This window comes from Mya arenaria, chromosome 15 (assembly GCF_026914265.1).
Source record: "Mya arenaria isolate MELC-2E11 chromosome 15, ASM2691426v1".
NCBI classification, from domain to species: Eukaryota; Metazoa; Mollusca; class Bivalvia; order Myida; family Myidae; genus Mya; species Mya arenaria.
The window spans coordinates 19,033,027-19,047,563 of NC_069136.1; the positions used below are offsets into that span (position 1 = coordinate 19,033,027).

The 14,537-nt window shown below is 37.1% G+C and overlaps 1 protein-coding gene across 3 annotated transcripts in view; it reads left to right on the top strand.

The window, feature by feature from the left end:
• Positions 1 to 8,539, top strand: part of LOC128218801 (uncharacterized) — a 65,844-nt gene extending 57,305 nt beyond the window's left edge. Inside the window, exons 34-37 of one of the 3 annotated variants that reach the window (XR_008258468.1) lie at positions 384 to 491; positions 1,192 to 1,316; positions 1,580 to 6,358; positions 6,623 to 8,539. Coding sequence is in view for 1 of the 3 variants with exons in the window: in XM_052926497.1 (XP_052782457.1) it covers positions 384 to 491; positions 1,192 to 1,316; positions 1,580 to 2,597 (1,251 nt within the window). In the remaining 2 variants the exon portion in view is untranslated. Of the gene's footprint in view, positions 1 to 383; positions 492 to 1,191; positions 1,317 to 1,579 lie in introns of all 3 variants that reach the window. The other 2 variants (XR_008258469.1, XM_052926497.1) reach the window with 2 other exon arrangements.
• The last annotated feature ends 5,998 nt before the right edge of the window (positions 8,540 to 14,537 follow it).

Sequence of the window (14,537 nt, forward strand, 5' to 3'; positions counted from 1 at the left end):
ATTGGGGCCAGAACTCTAAAGTGCAGAATTAATCCGGAACTCGGGTTTGAGAGCTTTTAACATCAGACTGTATTTTACAGTTATATTATAAATACTGTTTTTAGATTGAACATTTGCATCAAAACAGTAGGATGTACATATAAATGAATATAAAAGACTTGCAAAAGGATCAATAGCACCTTTACTTTGCTTTGACTTGAATCCCTGGTACACCAACAGCTGTGAGAGTCCATGGTTACCTTAAATGAATTAATTTTATGCTGCTTTCTTATGTAACACACTGCCCATAAATAAAGGTATTACACTTACGAATTTGCAATATATTGTTTATGTCTGCAAATGGTAAACATATGTATTTCTCACTTAATACATTGAATTTTCAGCTCGCCAATGTTGAGCCATGTGACCAGTTGAAATCATGGCCAACCAACATCGCGCAAGTTATGACGAGATTACCGTCACTGGAGGGATCGTTACTTGTCGTCTGTAAGGTAAGTACTGCTTAATTATTTTATGTACAGTCAAACCCCGTTGGCTCGTACTAACTTTGCTCAAATTCCTCGTTGGCTTGAATTGAATGTTAAGGACCAATCTCTTTATTCTGAATGTAAGGTTTCCCGCTTCAAGGGCTTGGCTCAAATTTTCCGAGACTCTGAAATATTTTCGCCGCTCCCAAGGAGTTGAGCCATTGGGTTTCGACTGTATGATTAACCACCAACATAATATATTATAATGATAAAAGCATTGGTCCATATAATATGTCCATGGTTTCCCCGACAAATACAATTTTTGTGGGGGGCAAAATTTTATACCCGTATTTATATGTATTTCATGGCTAAGTCACTTAACCTAATTTTTATACACAAAATAGAAATTATTTTTTTGTGTTTAATAGATTGACTTGTGATCATGTGATTATCAAGGTATTGATTTGATAATGTACACCATAAATATTAATATTATGTTAATAATTGATGTCTTTCATTACTAGATTTAGAGAAAACTACCGGTAGGGTTATGGTTATTGCTGGTACAACGGATTTAGTCCTGTGTCCACTTCGCACCTAAAAGACTCACTAGAAGTTGTTCTCTGCCTCGGAAAAATGACATCAATCCTGTTTCTTCCCAGAAAACAGACTCAAGAGAATTTCAAATCAGCATATTGTTAAAAATGTCATGACAATTTTACAGGGTCCTGCTGAGGATGGGCGACAGCCAGTGGAACTCTTGATGGAGGACATCAGGGACGGTCGGTTATCATATCACGCACTCTCAGATATACTTGTCAAGATGAAGGTTGCTAGGTTCACTGGAGGGTAGGTGGATATTGACCCTCCTAAAACATTTGTGATCAGTACTTATAGCATAAATTATGGGTATTCAATTTTTGCGCGTGTCAAGAAGTGTTTGAAATAAAACCAAAAAATGTTAACATTGATTTTTTTCTCCTGCTGTGGAATAAAATTCAATAAAAAAATGCTTGAAGAAGTATGCTTGAGTTAAGCTTTATCAGTATAGCCTAAATATACTTATTTCAGATTGGAATTAATGTTGTTATGTATCAGTTCCTATATTCCAGGGATGGCACTATCAATCCTAGTCCAATTAAAGGCATTGTTCCACACACACCGAAAGCAAACATCAACACTCTTCCTAAGGGAGACAATTTGTCCACGGAAGATCAGCCAGACTTATCAGGCAACAAAATTCTGTCCAAGGGAGATCAGCCAAGCTTGTCAGGCAACACAAATATGCCCAAGGGAGACAATCTGTCCAAGGGAGATCAGCCAAGCTTGTCAGGCAACAAAATGCTCAAGGGAGACAATCTGTCAAAAGGAAACCAGCCTGGTTTATCAGGCAACAAAAATCTACCCAAGTTTGGCAATCGAGTCAAACAGAAAGGGCCTGGACTTCAAGAGGAACCAAAAGTGACGTCAACCGCCAAAGATCCACCCCCGGTTGGGAAACAGTCAGAAAAAGTTATGTATGACATAATGGACCAGTGTTATAACACGGATGGTAAGGTGGCTGTTACTACTAGGTTGAATCCAGATAGTGGGACTGTTGGGAAATCAGAGAGAGAAAGTACTAATAGGAAGAAAGCTGTTAATGAAGTTCCTGTTTGTAGAAATGATAAGCAAGAAGCTAGAAAATCAAGTGCAAGTAAAAATGCTTCAAGTACAGATATCAGCCATGTTAGCAACACCGGATGCCCTAGTACCAAAAATGATTCTTGTGTAGTTTCTGTAAAAACAGGTAGTGTTCAGGAAAGAGATGTTAGCATTAGCCATCCGGTAATTGTTAAAACTGAACCACTTGATGTTGAAGATGCTACAATGGAACCTATAGCAATTGAAAGAGTTAAAATTGAGCCAGTTGCTTTTGGAAGTATTAAAACTGAGCCAGTTACAATTACAAATGTCAGAACTGAGTCAATAGCTATTGAAAAGATTAAAACTGAACCTGTTGCGATTGAAAGTTCTGAGGTTGATAATGAAGAACTAAGTGAAGGAGAGCAAGAAGATCTTGAGAATGCTTTTAAAGAATACATGGATGAACTGGAAGGTACGGCTGATGATGTTAGTGATGAGTGTTGAATAAATGAGAACATTTAAGTTTGTGTTTGGAGAAAATTTTGGTAGCTTAATGATAATGCTTTACTACCTGGATCATGCTAGACTTCCTAATAATGAGGACTTGTTTAAGGTAAAAGTTTAGCTCTTTTTTATTGCAAACTGTATTACAGAATGAAAGAGGAAGTGATTTTAATGGTGGTCAATTTTTAGTTCCAATTTGATTATAGCTAATGGTGTGTTTCAAATTTTGAAATTATCCTTGTAGGATCATGATGGAGTTCTAATTTGATTATTATAAGGTAATAGTATGTGTTTGAAATTATGAAAATATTCTGGTAGGATCCTGTAATACTCATGGGTTGTTATTATTTGATATTTGTAAGATTTTTTATAGCATTGAAAGTACATATTTTATTTCCTTTCTGTACATATCATGTTAAATTCATGTGTTCGTTGTTTTTGTTTTATATCAGAGGTCACACTATGTTGTTATGTTTTCATTTATTCTCTTAAAAATAATATGACACTATTTAATACCTTTATATGAATGTTTTTAGTATAATAATTACCAGTACCAGTACATATTTTTTAATATTGTGTAAAACTGCTTAATATACCTTACTTTTTAGTCTTCTGGACCTTGATCTGGTTTTGGCCTATTATAATCATACTGTAGGTTAGTGATTATAATCGAAAATCGATTGGTTGGGCCTGAAATCGGCGACAATCGATTGTATTTGGTTATAATCAATCATCGAAAAAAAAAAGAAAAAAAAAAATATAAGCAAGTGTTCAGATGTTATCTTGATCAAAATGGCAGATGAAAGCCACAATGAGCAAGTAAAAATGTACTATTTTTTATATAACACTTAATTACTTCAATCATAGACATAACGTATATGCATATAATGATTAAGAGTTTAATAATGTGCATGAATGAAACTTCACTTTAGGTTTTATCTAGTATTTAAAAAAACGATTGTACTATCGATAATCGGTTACTCGAGTGGAACCGATTATCGATTGTAAAATTGGAACCGATTCCCAACACTACTGTAGGTATTCCACCCACAAATAAGCATTGTACGATTCCATTTATTTCCACTATAGAGGCTCGCTCATGTTTTTATATTTAATGCATTTATTGTATGAATAAAGAGTTATCATTAGGAGTGTTAAAAATAAGAAACCAAAAGCTGGAACCCTTCAGCCAATGTTGGTATTTTCTCAAATATCGTCTTTAAGGACCACAATTTTCATAAGCGTTAATTATGCAGTTAGCAGCTTTGTTGTTGTGTGATTGGTTTATTGACATTATCATGTTATGTTTTCAATGTATTGTCAAAACATCATCACTTTTGGTCTTTGTGGCCTAGTGGTTAAGGCACCGTTTTGTATTCTTTTCTTAATTTATCAGCATGGGTTCCCGCCCAACTAAAACCAAAATCCTTTTTATACTTAAATTGTATTTTTTATGAAACTTTGATATCATGGAGTAAAATAATGATAAAATAAGGCTTTTAAGATGCAATACCAGGAAAACTAATTTTTGGTCCAAAATCATTAACGAGTCTTTTTCACAATCGTTTCAAGTTGTAAAGCCTGGCCCAGATTTCTCCAGACTTCTAAAGGTTAATATACTTAATTGCTTATTTTGTTCAGCAAAATTTCTTACTTTAATTTGGTGTAAATAAGGTAGTTTTGTCTATTTTGAAAATTTTCTTGATTCTTTTTATAGAGGCACTCAGTCATGTTTTTTTTTTTTTTAAATTAGTACTAGTATGTTTATAGTGTTGATTTGTTTCGAAAAAGTGTATTTAATGAGGTTAAAATGATGATCATGAAATTATTCTCCCCACCCATTGCTAAAATACCCCCCTAAAAGGGTTTCGACCCCTTTCCCTGAAGTAGAGTGAGAGGCCCTGATGAGAATTTATAACAAGTTTACATCTCAAGAATATTTGAGTTATTGTGTTTTAAGATTGTATGTTTTCCTTTAAAAAAAGAGAGAGAAAAACATGTGTTACAAGGCATAAATAATTATTGTGCAGGAAAGAGTGTGAAAAAGACAGTTATCGATATATTAAACTATAACAGTCAATTGAATAAATGTGACCTACATTTGTATGGCAGCATAATTTTGACATATAGCATACATGCCATATTTCTGAGAAGCTTCCCAGGGGATATTGGTCTGAATTCCAGGGGATTTTGATATTAACACCAGGGGATTTTTACGCGGCGAAAACTTGCGCAATATCTGCATTTATAATATGAGAATAAATACAGAAATACACTCAAATAACAATAATTTCTGGACTTAGTCATCATGGTCCTTCATGGAATTTCACACTCATAATATTATTGATGCTTTCCACTGTCAACCTTAATTTTTATGCCCCCTTTTGAAAAAAGTGGGGTATATTGTTTTGCACATGTCGGTCGGTCGGTCGGTCTGTCTGTCTGTCGGTCGGTCGGTCGGAATACCAAATGGTTTCCGATCAATAACTTGAGAACGCTTTGACCGAGGGACCTCATACTTGGTATGTGTATTGGTCATCACCAGCAGATGAACCCTATTGATTTTGAGGTCAGTGGGTCAAAGGTCAAGGTCAGTGTGACCTTTACATGAAAAACGGTTTCCGATCAATAACTTGAGAACGCTTTGACCCAGGAACCTCATACTTGGTAGGTGTATTGGTCATGACCAGCAGATGAACCCTATTGATTTTGAGGTCAGTGGGTCAAAGGTCAAGGTCAGTGTGACCTTAACATGAAAAACGGTTTCCGATCAATAACTTGAGAACGCTTTGACCCAGGGACCTCATACTAGGTAGGCTTATTGGTCATGACCAGCAGATGAACCCTATTGATTTTGAGGTCAGTGGGTCAAAGGTCAAGGTCAGTGTGACCTTTACATGAAAAACGGTTTCCGATCAATAACTTGAGAACGCTTTGACCCAGGAACCTCATACTTGGTAGGTGTATTGGTCATGACCAGCAGATGAACCCTATTGATTTTGAGGTCAGTGGGTCAAAGGTCAAGGTCAGTGTGACCTTAACATGAAAAACTGTCTGTCTGTCGGTCGGTCGGAATACCAAATGGTTTCCGATCAATAACTTGAGAACGCTTTGACCGAGGGACCTCATACTTGGTAGGTGTATTGGTCATCACCAGCAGATGAACCCTATTGATTTTGAGGTCAGTGGGTCAAAGGTCAAGGTCAGTGTGACCTTTACATGAAAAACGGTTTCCGATCAATAACTTGAGAACGCTTTGACCCAGGGACCTCATACTTGGTAGGTGTATTGGTCATGACCAGCAGATGAACCCTATTGATTTTGAGGTCAGTGGGTCAAAGGTCAAGGTCAGTGTGACCTTAACATGAAAAACGGTTTCCGATCAATAACTTGAGAACGCTTTGACCCAGGGACCTCATACTAGGTAGGCTTATTGGTCATGACCAGCAGATGAACCCTATTGATTTTGAGGTCAGTGGGTCAAAGGTCAAGGTCAGTGTGACCTTTACATGAAAAACGGTTTCCGATCAATAACTTGAGAACGCTTTGACCCAGGAACCTCATACTTGGTAGGTGTATTGGTCATGACCAGCAGATGAACCCTATTGATTTTGAGGTCAGTGGGTCAAAGGTCAAGGTCAGTGTGACCTTAACATGAAAAACGGTTTCCGATCAATAACTTGAGAACGCTTTGACCCAGGGACCTCATACTAGGTAGGCTTATTGGTCATGACCAGCAGATGAACCCTATTGATTTTGAGGTCAGTGGGTCAAAGGTCAAGGTCAGTGTGACTGTAAGCTGAAAAAAGGTTTTCTGATTGTCCATATTTATGCCCCCTTTTGAAAAAAGTGGGGTATATTGTTTTGCACATGTCGGTCGGTCGGTCGGTCTGTCTGTCTGTCGGTCGGTCGGTCGGAATACCAAATGGTTTCCGATCAATAACTTGAGAACGCTTTGACCGAGGGACCTCATACTTGGTATGTGTATTGGTCATCACCAGCAGATGAACCCTATTGATTTTGAGGTCAGTGGGTCAAAGGTCAAGGTCAGTGTGACCTTTACATGAAAAACGGTTTCCGATCAATAACTTGAGAACGCTTTGACCCAGGAACCTCATACTTGGTAGGTGTATTGGTCATGACCAGCAGATGAACCCTATTGATTTTGAGGTCAGTGGGTCAAAGGTCAAGGTCAGTGTGACCTTAACATGAAAAACGGTTTCCGATCAATAACTTGAGAACGCTTTGACCCAGGGACCTCATACTAGGTAGGCTTATTGGTCATGACCAGCAGATGAACCCTATTGATTTTGAGGTCAGTGGGTCAAAGGTCAAGGTCAGTGTGACCTTTACATGAAAAACGGTTTCCGATCAATAACTTGAGAACGCTTTGACCCAGGAACCTCATACTTGGTAGGTGTATTGGTCATGACCAGCAGATGAACCCTATTGATTTTGAGGTCAAAGGTCAAGGTCAGTGTGACCTTAACATGAAAAACGGTTTCCGATCAATAACTTGAGAACGCTTTGACCCAGGGACCTCATACTAGGTAGGCTTATTGGTCATGACCAGCAGATGAACCCTATTGATTTTGAGGTCAGTGGGTCAAAGGTCAAGGTCAGTGTGACCTTTACATGAAAAACGGTTTCCGATCAATAACTTGAGAACGCTTTGACCCAGGGACCTCATACTTGGTAGGTGTATTGGTCATGACCAGCAGATGAACCCTATTGATTTTGAGGTCAGTGGGTCAAAGGTCAAGGTCAGTGTGACCTTAACATGAAAAACGGTTTCCGATCAATAACTTGAGAACGCTTTGACCCAGGGACCTCATACTAGGTAGGCTTATTGGTCATGACCAGCAGATGAACCCTATTGATTTTGAGGTCAGTGGGTCAAAGGTCAAGGTCAGTGTGACTGTAAGCTGAAAAAAGGTTTTCTGATTGTCCATATTTTTTTAATGCATGCACAGATGATTGGGATTGATGTATAAATGTTTGTATAGAAATGATTTTCTTTTATGTTACTATTTTAGTTGGGCATTTATTTGCCTTCTTAAGTTATCATAAGTAGATGACCTGCCTCATATGCATCCAATGACAAATCAGCTGTCATTTCAGTCCATGCATATTTCATTCAATTGTCCAAATATTTCTGGCAACTTGGCGCTCAGGGGGCATAATGTTTGACAAACATCTCTTGTTTTATTTATTTTTTAATTCCAGGGGATATGGATCCCCCGGCGGGGGACCAGGGGATGGGTCGAAATTCCGGGGGATTTTTCCCCCCACAGGGGGATATGGCATATATGATATAGCTATATCTTGGATTTTTATTAGACCTCTTAATTTACTATGTCATAGAAGCCATTTCAATACTTTTTAAGTACAAACCAGACGAAACTGGTAATGTCAAAGTTGTTGGGACATAAGAAATAGTTTGACATAGAGAAAATTTGACATTCCCAAAACTGGGCCACTATGCATTATAATAGTATTATTTCAGTTTGTTTTCTTTATTAGGCAACAAAAATGGTTGGTTAGGGTACATCTTGTCCAAAACAACAGATAGTAGGTTAGTGTGTTTTTTTTATTTTTGTACTGGGTTTTATGATAGAACGTTATTGTCATGAATGGGAAAAAGGCTGTAAGAGTAATCTTCAGTGTAAGGCTTTTCAAACGACATATTAAACACACTTTTAAAAAAAGATAAATGTTCTTTTTTAATCGCAGGCTTTAAAAAAGGTAAGATCCGCGCCTTTTTCATAGGTTGGGTCGGGTAACCTTGAAACACACGTATTTTAGGCCCTAGGTTGTTTTTGAGTTGTACAAAGTTTAATTTTGAGATTTGTTTTGAGAAATATTAGCGATTTTGTTTGACATTTGGTTGTACCAAAGCATTGTGCTATGACAATGTTGTTATTTAACAGATTTAAAAATGACTATGCTTTATTTCCTTGTCTATAAAAAGTTACCAAGCCTCTTACTTTGAAAAGCCAAATGAAACATTATAAACCTTGTATACTATATTGTAAACTACGTGGACATGCCCAGTATCAAAATCCTATGAAATCCTTGTTGTTTTTGTTGTGTACAATCAAACTTAATTGGCTCCTAGAGACCGGCGAAAATACCTCGGGAAAATCGAGCCAAGCGTGAATGTTTACCTTCAGTAGGAAGATATAGGTCCTTCACATCCAGTTCGAGCCAATGAGAAAATTGACCTACATGTAAGCAAGTTTGAGGCTACTTAGTTCAACTGTATTTAAATTACAGCCAATAGCTGTAAAAACTGAACTTATTAACTTTTATAAGGGTAGACATATCTTTACCAAACTTTGTATATAGGAAGAAATTATGGAGACCTTTCATGGGATTGAGTTTGGGGCCCCTAGGGTCAATGTCACTGTTACTAAACGGTTACTAATAACTTCGTAAGGGTTGACATATCTTGACTAAACTTGTATTTAGGAAAAGTTAATGGATACTTCATTTGAAGATGCACTGGGATCAAGGTCAAGGTTATATTAAAGGTTATATTAAAATAGAAAAGCAGTAAAACAGAAAAACTTTAGTTAGGGTTTATATATCTACTAAACTTAGTATTAAGGAAGAGTTTATGGAGGCCTTTCATGGGATTGCGTAAAGGTCTTTTGGGTTCAAGGTCAAGGTCAATGTTCCTTAAAATAGAGAAACGGTTGAAACTTAATAAATTTAGTTAAGGTTGACATATCTTAATTTAACATGGTATTTAGGAAGTGTTCAGAGAGACATTTCATGGGATTGCTTTTTGGCGGCTGGGGTCAAGGTCAATTTCACTTTTACTAAAAATAGAAAAATGGTTGGAACTGAATAACTTCAGTTAGGGTTGTCATATCTTGACTAAACTTGTATTTAGGTAGAGTTAATGAAGGCCTTACATGGGATTGCGTTTTGGGCCCCTGGGGTCAAGAACACTGTTACCAAAAAGAGAAACAGTTGAAACATAAAATTAAAGTTAGTGTTGACAGATCTTTTCATTGATTGGGTGAAGGTCGTTGTTGTATTTAAATAGAATAACGATTGAAACTCAAAGGGTTGACATATCTTGACTAAACTTAGTATCAAGAAAGAGTTCATGGAGACTTTAGTGAATTACGCTTAAGGCCCTTGGGGTCAATATCGAGGTCATTGTTATTATGAATAGATAAGCAGTTGCAACTGAAAAACTGAATAGGTGGGGTTGACATATCTTGACTTAACAGTGTATTTAGGAAGAGTTTATGAAGACCTTTAATGGAATTTCGTTTGGGACCCCTGGGGTCAAAGGTTACTGTTACTAAAAATAGAAAATGGTTGAAACTGAAGGATTTTAGTTAGGGGGTCAACATGGTTTATGGAGGCCTTTTATTGGATTGTGTTGGGACCCCATAGGGTCAAGGTCACTGTTATTAAAAATAGAAAAACGTCTGAAACTGAATCTCACAATAAAAGCTGAAGTTCTTCTGTCAATCATTGAAAACCTGGTTTTGTCGCATTGCGGCGCCATTTTATCGTTCTCTTATATCACTAGCACTAGAAACAACCAGTTAAACCTTAACGACACATTATTATGTGTTGTTGTATACACACCAGCTTTAAAGCTTGGGCCACACAGACGGTTGGAGGAGAGACATCTAATACACAAAACAACACAGACAGGCCACATATGCATTGACATACATTTATAAACAAAAGAACTTATCGCCGAAACATGTGCTCGAATGCTAAATGCAAGCAGAGAGACCATCCCATTTTTGGATAAATCGTCCAAATTGACGATATATACTAGTAAGACCACTTATCAAGTCTAAGATTGCCAATGACCTGACACACTGTAAAACACTCGGGCGTAAAAAAATGTTTGTTTCCAATAATCCGAACGACCTTGTTTTTCCCGACCCGATCATACACTTTCTTCTTCCGTAATGTGGATTTCGTTTCGTAATTTCCTAAGAAAACGTGCATGTTTTAGTTAAAGCTGCACTCTCACAGATTTTCCATTTTTGCAACTTTTTTATTTGTTGTTTTTGCGTAAATACCTGCAAACCAATGATATAAGATTGCTAACAAAAACTCAGATCGTAGATTCTCATATTTCCGTTCGAAAACGGAAGCCTGTTTTATGGCTTAAACCGTTAAAACATCATTTTTTAAATTTAAATCTGCGATCTAATTTTTTGTCAGGAGTTTTGTTTAACTGGTTTCCATGGATTTTCGCAAAAATTGATTCGTTCCAAGACAAAAAGTAGAAAAGTTGCCACAACGTTCAATCTGTGAGAGTGCAGCTTTGCCATGTAAAAATATATTATGTATAATATAATATATTTGAAAATTTCTACTATGGTGAAAGTGATATACCCTGATATATGTCGGTTTGGAACAGAATCCCGGTTCCCCAAAAAAGAAAAAAATGCCTACCTATACCTACCTACCGTTTTTTGCGGGATGTTAGTGGAAACAAAGTACTTTTTTTACCTCACTAAAAGTCTGAACAAATGACAGGGATGATCAGGATTGATAGCTTTCAATTCCAGACTATGCCATAGACTATGGTACAATAATCGAGGGGTGAATGCGAAAAGGTTCTAAGTGACATTAAATAAAGAAGAACATTGTCGCTTTAACCACTCGATATAATCGTAAAGGTTTTTGTTGCACATACATGTATGCATAAAAACAAAAAGAATAACCCTGAAAATGACCAATTTCCTTAAAAGCACTATGAAAGGGTTCTAAGTATCTTAATCCTGCGTTGGGCAGAACACCTCGTCCCTGAAACCTTAGATTTCAGAATAGGCTTTTCGGTCTGTTATAATTCTAGCACTAGCGGTTCCGGGGGCGCCCCCTTTAAAAACAATCGTCCAAGTTTACTTTTAATCTCAAAATAGTAGAAAAAGGTAATAAAATACGCCCGAAATGACCAAATTCGGAGTAGAAATTGTATAAAGAAATTCATGGAGTATCCCCTACCCCCCTGCCAACATTTTAAACAAAACAAAACGGTTCTGATGGAGGGGCGCAAGTCAAAATGTGACGCCCCTAAGTTTCACCCTCTCAAACGTCAAATCCTGGAGCAGCCCCTGATATGGCAAATGGCTTTTGTTTCCCCAACATTTAGCATATAGCAATATTATCTACGGTTTGTGCTTCTTTGTTCGCCAAAAAAATGTGTGTGGTCTACATGTTCACACCGTCAATGAATGGGCGCACTGAGTACGTGACAAAATAGGTCAAACTGTCAATTTGTTATCTTTCATGATGCTTGCTAGTTATAATGCTCCACAATATTCAAAATACGAACTATAACGAGTACGTACATGATGCGATATTTCCAAATATGTAGCGGCTTTGTGATGATGCGACTTCAAATCATTCGGAATACCTCGGCCATTATCCACCATAATTAAATTTTGCTTTGTAGAAGCTTGCCGGAGACGGACGAGTTGTTACGATTGACTCCCCCATGTATCCAATGCCAGCTTGGTAACACTAGAATACAATTACACGGCATTCAATACCAGGCATACGGCATTAAATTGTTTTGTTTTTCTTCTGTATTTAATTCAAACAGTGTAAACAGGGTATTCACTGTTAGGGATTATAAATGCGACACACTTTGTCAGGTCCCAATGAAATTCCTTTTTGCTAAACATTTTTTTTTTAAATCAAACAGTTGATAACATTTATCAACAGGCATTTGGCTCATTGTTTGTGTCTAAAATGTGGATTAACATCATTAGTATTTTAATAGCAGAGCTCAATCGGAATGCCTCTGCCATTATTCAACAGAATCCAAAGAAGCTTGCCGGAGATATTACGATTGAGGAGAGTCATGTAATGCACCAGTCATTCGTAACCACGGCCCCCAGGTCCTGGGGTATACCAGGGGTAACCGGGGAAATGGGCCCTGTTTTTATCATTCAGATGGCCTCGCAGTGCCAGGTGAATGCGGTGGTTTTGTCTTCGCGCCAAGAATAACGGGGAATGAGCCTTACTTAGGGTCCCTGGGGTGCGAGGGCATTTGGTGGGTGGGAATTTTACCAGCAGTTGGTCCCCGCAGGGCGGAGATTTTACACGGGCTTGGCTGGACCGAAAGTCTCCGCTATTCATCGGACCTGATATGACCTTGTCTACCACAGCCACACACTTTGCCGTCGATTTTACCACCTTACCAATCCCGCCTCTTCAAGTATATGTTTTGTATGAACATTGTCCAGAGGGACAATCATAATTATACGCCCAACTTTTCGGACTTTCACCTTTTACATACCTACATGTTTGTTATCTGGCCTGGTTTCAAGTGCGCCAGTGATTTTCAAAATAAATTCTGGCTGCCGTGAAAGGCACCAGTCATTTTCAATCCAATACGCTTGTATTGTTTCTTATCCCCTGGATGGACTCCGGATGTGAGAGCGCAAATATAAAATATATAAAAGCATTTACTAGTTTCGTAATTAATGATTATTCTTGTTTCTGTTTTATTGACCAAATGAACATCATACAAAGAAGTGTTTGATGTTTGTTATACGAAACAAAGCTTTAAGTTGCAAATATTTAACATAAATTTGGTCATGAGCGATTAATATTTCGGACATATTTTATGTAAAATAAAAAGATAAATACATGAAAGAGATGATGTGCAGACGGCTAGAGGAAAAGTTCTTTTTTGTTGTTGTTAGATTAGATAGTTTTAATGCTGTTCTTTGTTTAAATAATCATTTCTGGAATCATAAAATGTAACCAAATGAAACACATTTTATCATGCTAGACATGTTAAATTGGTCACATAAGCAATATGCTGGTTGATGTCATTGGCCTGTCTTTAAGTTATATCTGGAACAAAATGTCGTCCTCTGTACATATGTATGTCCTTATTTTAAGACGAACTTCGTTCCCTTATATAACCCCTTAATAGTAGGTCACCATTTATCGGATTGTTCCATATCATAAACTTTGTCTGCGATAGTCTTATAGTCCAAATAAAAAAGTTATTGGTGTACGAACTCTTCTTCGTCGTTGCTATGTAAGAATGATTTCGACCGTCGTGATCAATCGTAACAACTCGGGCATCCCCGGCAAGCGGAAAATGATTTTGACCCTCTTGATCACCTCACCAGTCTCCTGCAATCTTCGAGGCGGAGGTGTTCCGAGTGCCTCTTGATGTCGTGTTTAAATACAGTAAATAGTAGACACGTTTTGATTGGTTGTTATCCAACAAGCGGAGAGACATTATAAATGGAGTTTTTTACAACAAAATGCCCTTTTGATTTATTTTAACATTTTTACCAACTGTGTATTACACCGAAAGCCTGTAGAGACGTATTAAATAAATTTTATATGTAACTTTTTGTATAAAAAACGTTCAACGATCTGCCTTTTTGAAAGGAAAAAAAGAGACTGTTAAAAATTGGTGAATTAAACCAAGTGATATCGGTTTTTATAAATAAAAAATACAAACAAAAACACGCTTTAAACGCTTGTTTAATGGCTTAAAAACAGTTGTAATACAAAGTGCCAGTCATACATCAGAATCACTATTCTTCCTGAGAACTACCCCAGTAGGTGTTCGATTTTAAGCCCAAATTTTCGTTTTAATTTAAAACTGTATATTCATACAACATGTTACATAGTTCAGTAAATAACAACTCTTTGTGCTGCAATATCTTGTTAATCACAGTCAAGAATAAAGCATAATGTTTTATTTTTTCAAAATGTAGAGAGTATTTACTGCTGAAGTCAGACTTTTTCTAGTTTTCTCGATAAGTAGTCGACTGATTATGGAACCATTGATACACATATAAACAAAAACATACATCTATTTACAAAACGAAGGGATGAGTTTTATTGAAACGAGCCTTTAAACACATGTGTCAATATCTTGGCCTTGTGCAGTGCTCGTGTATATAACGAACTGCAGGA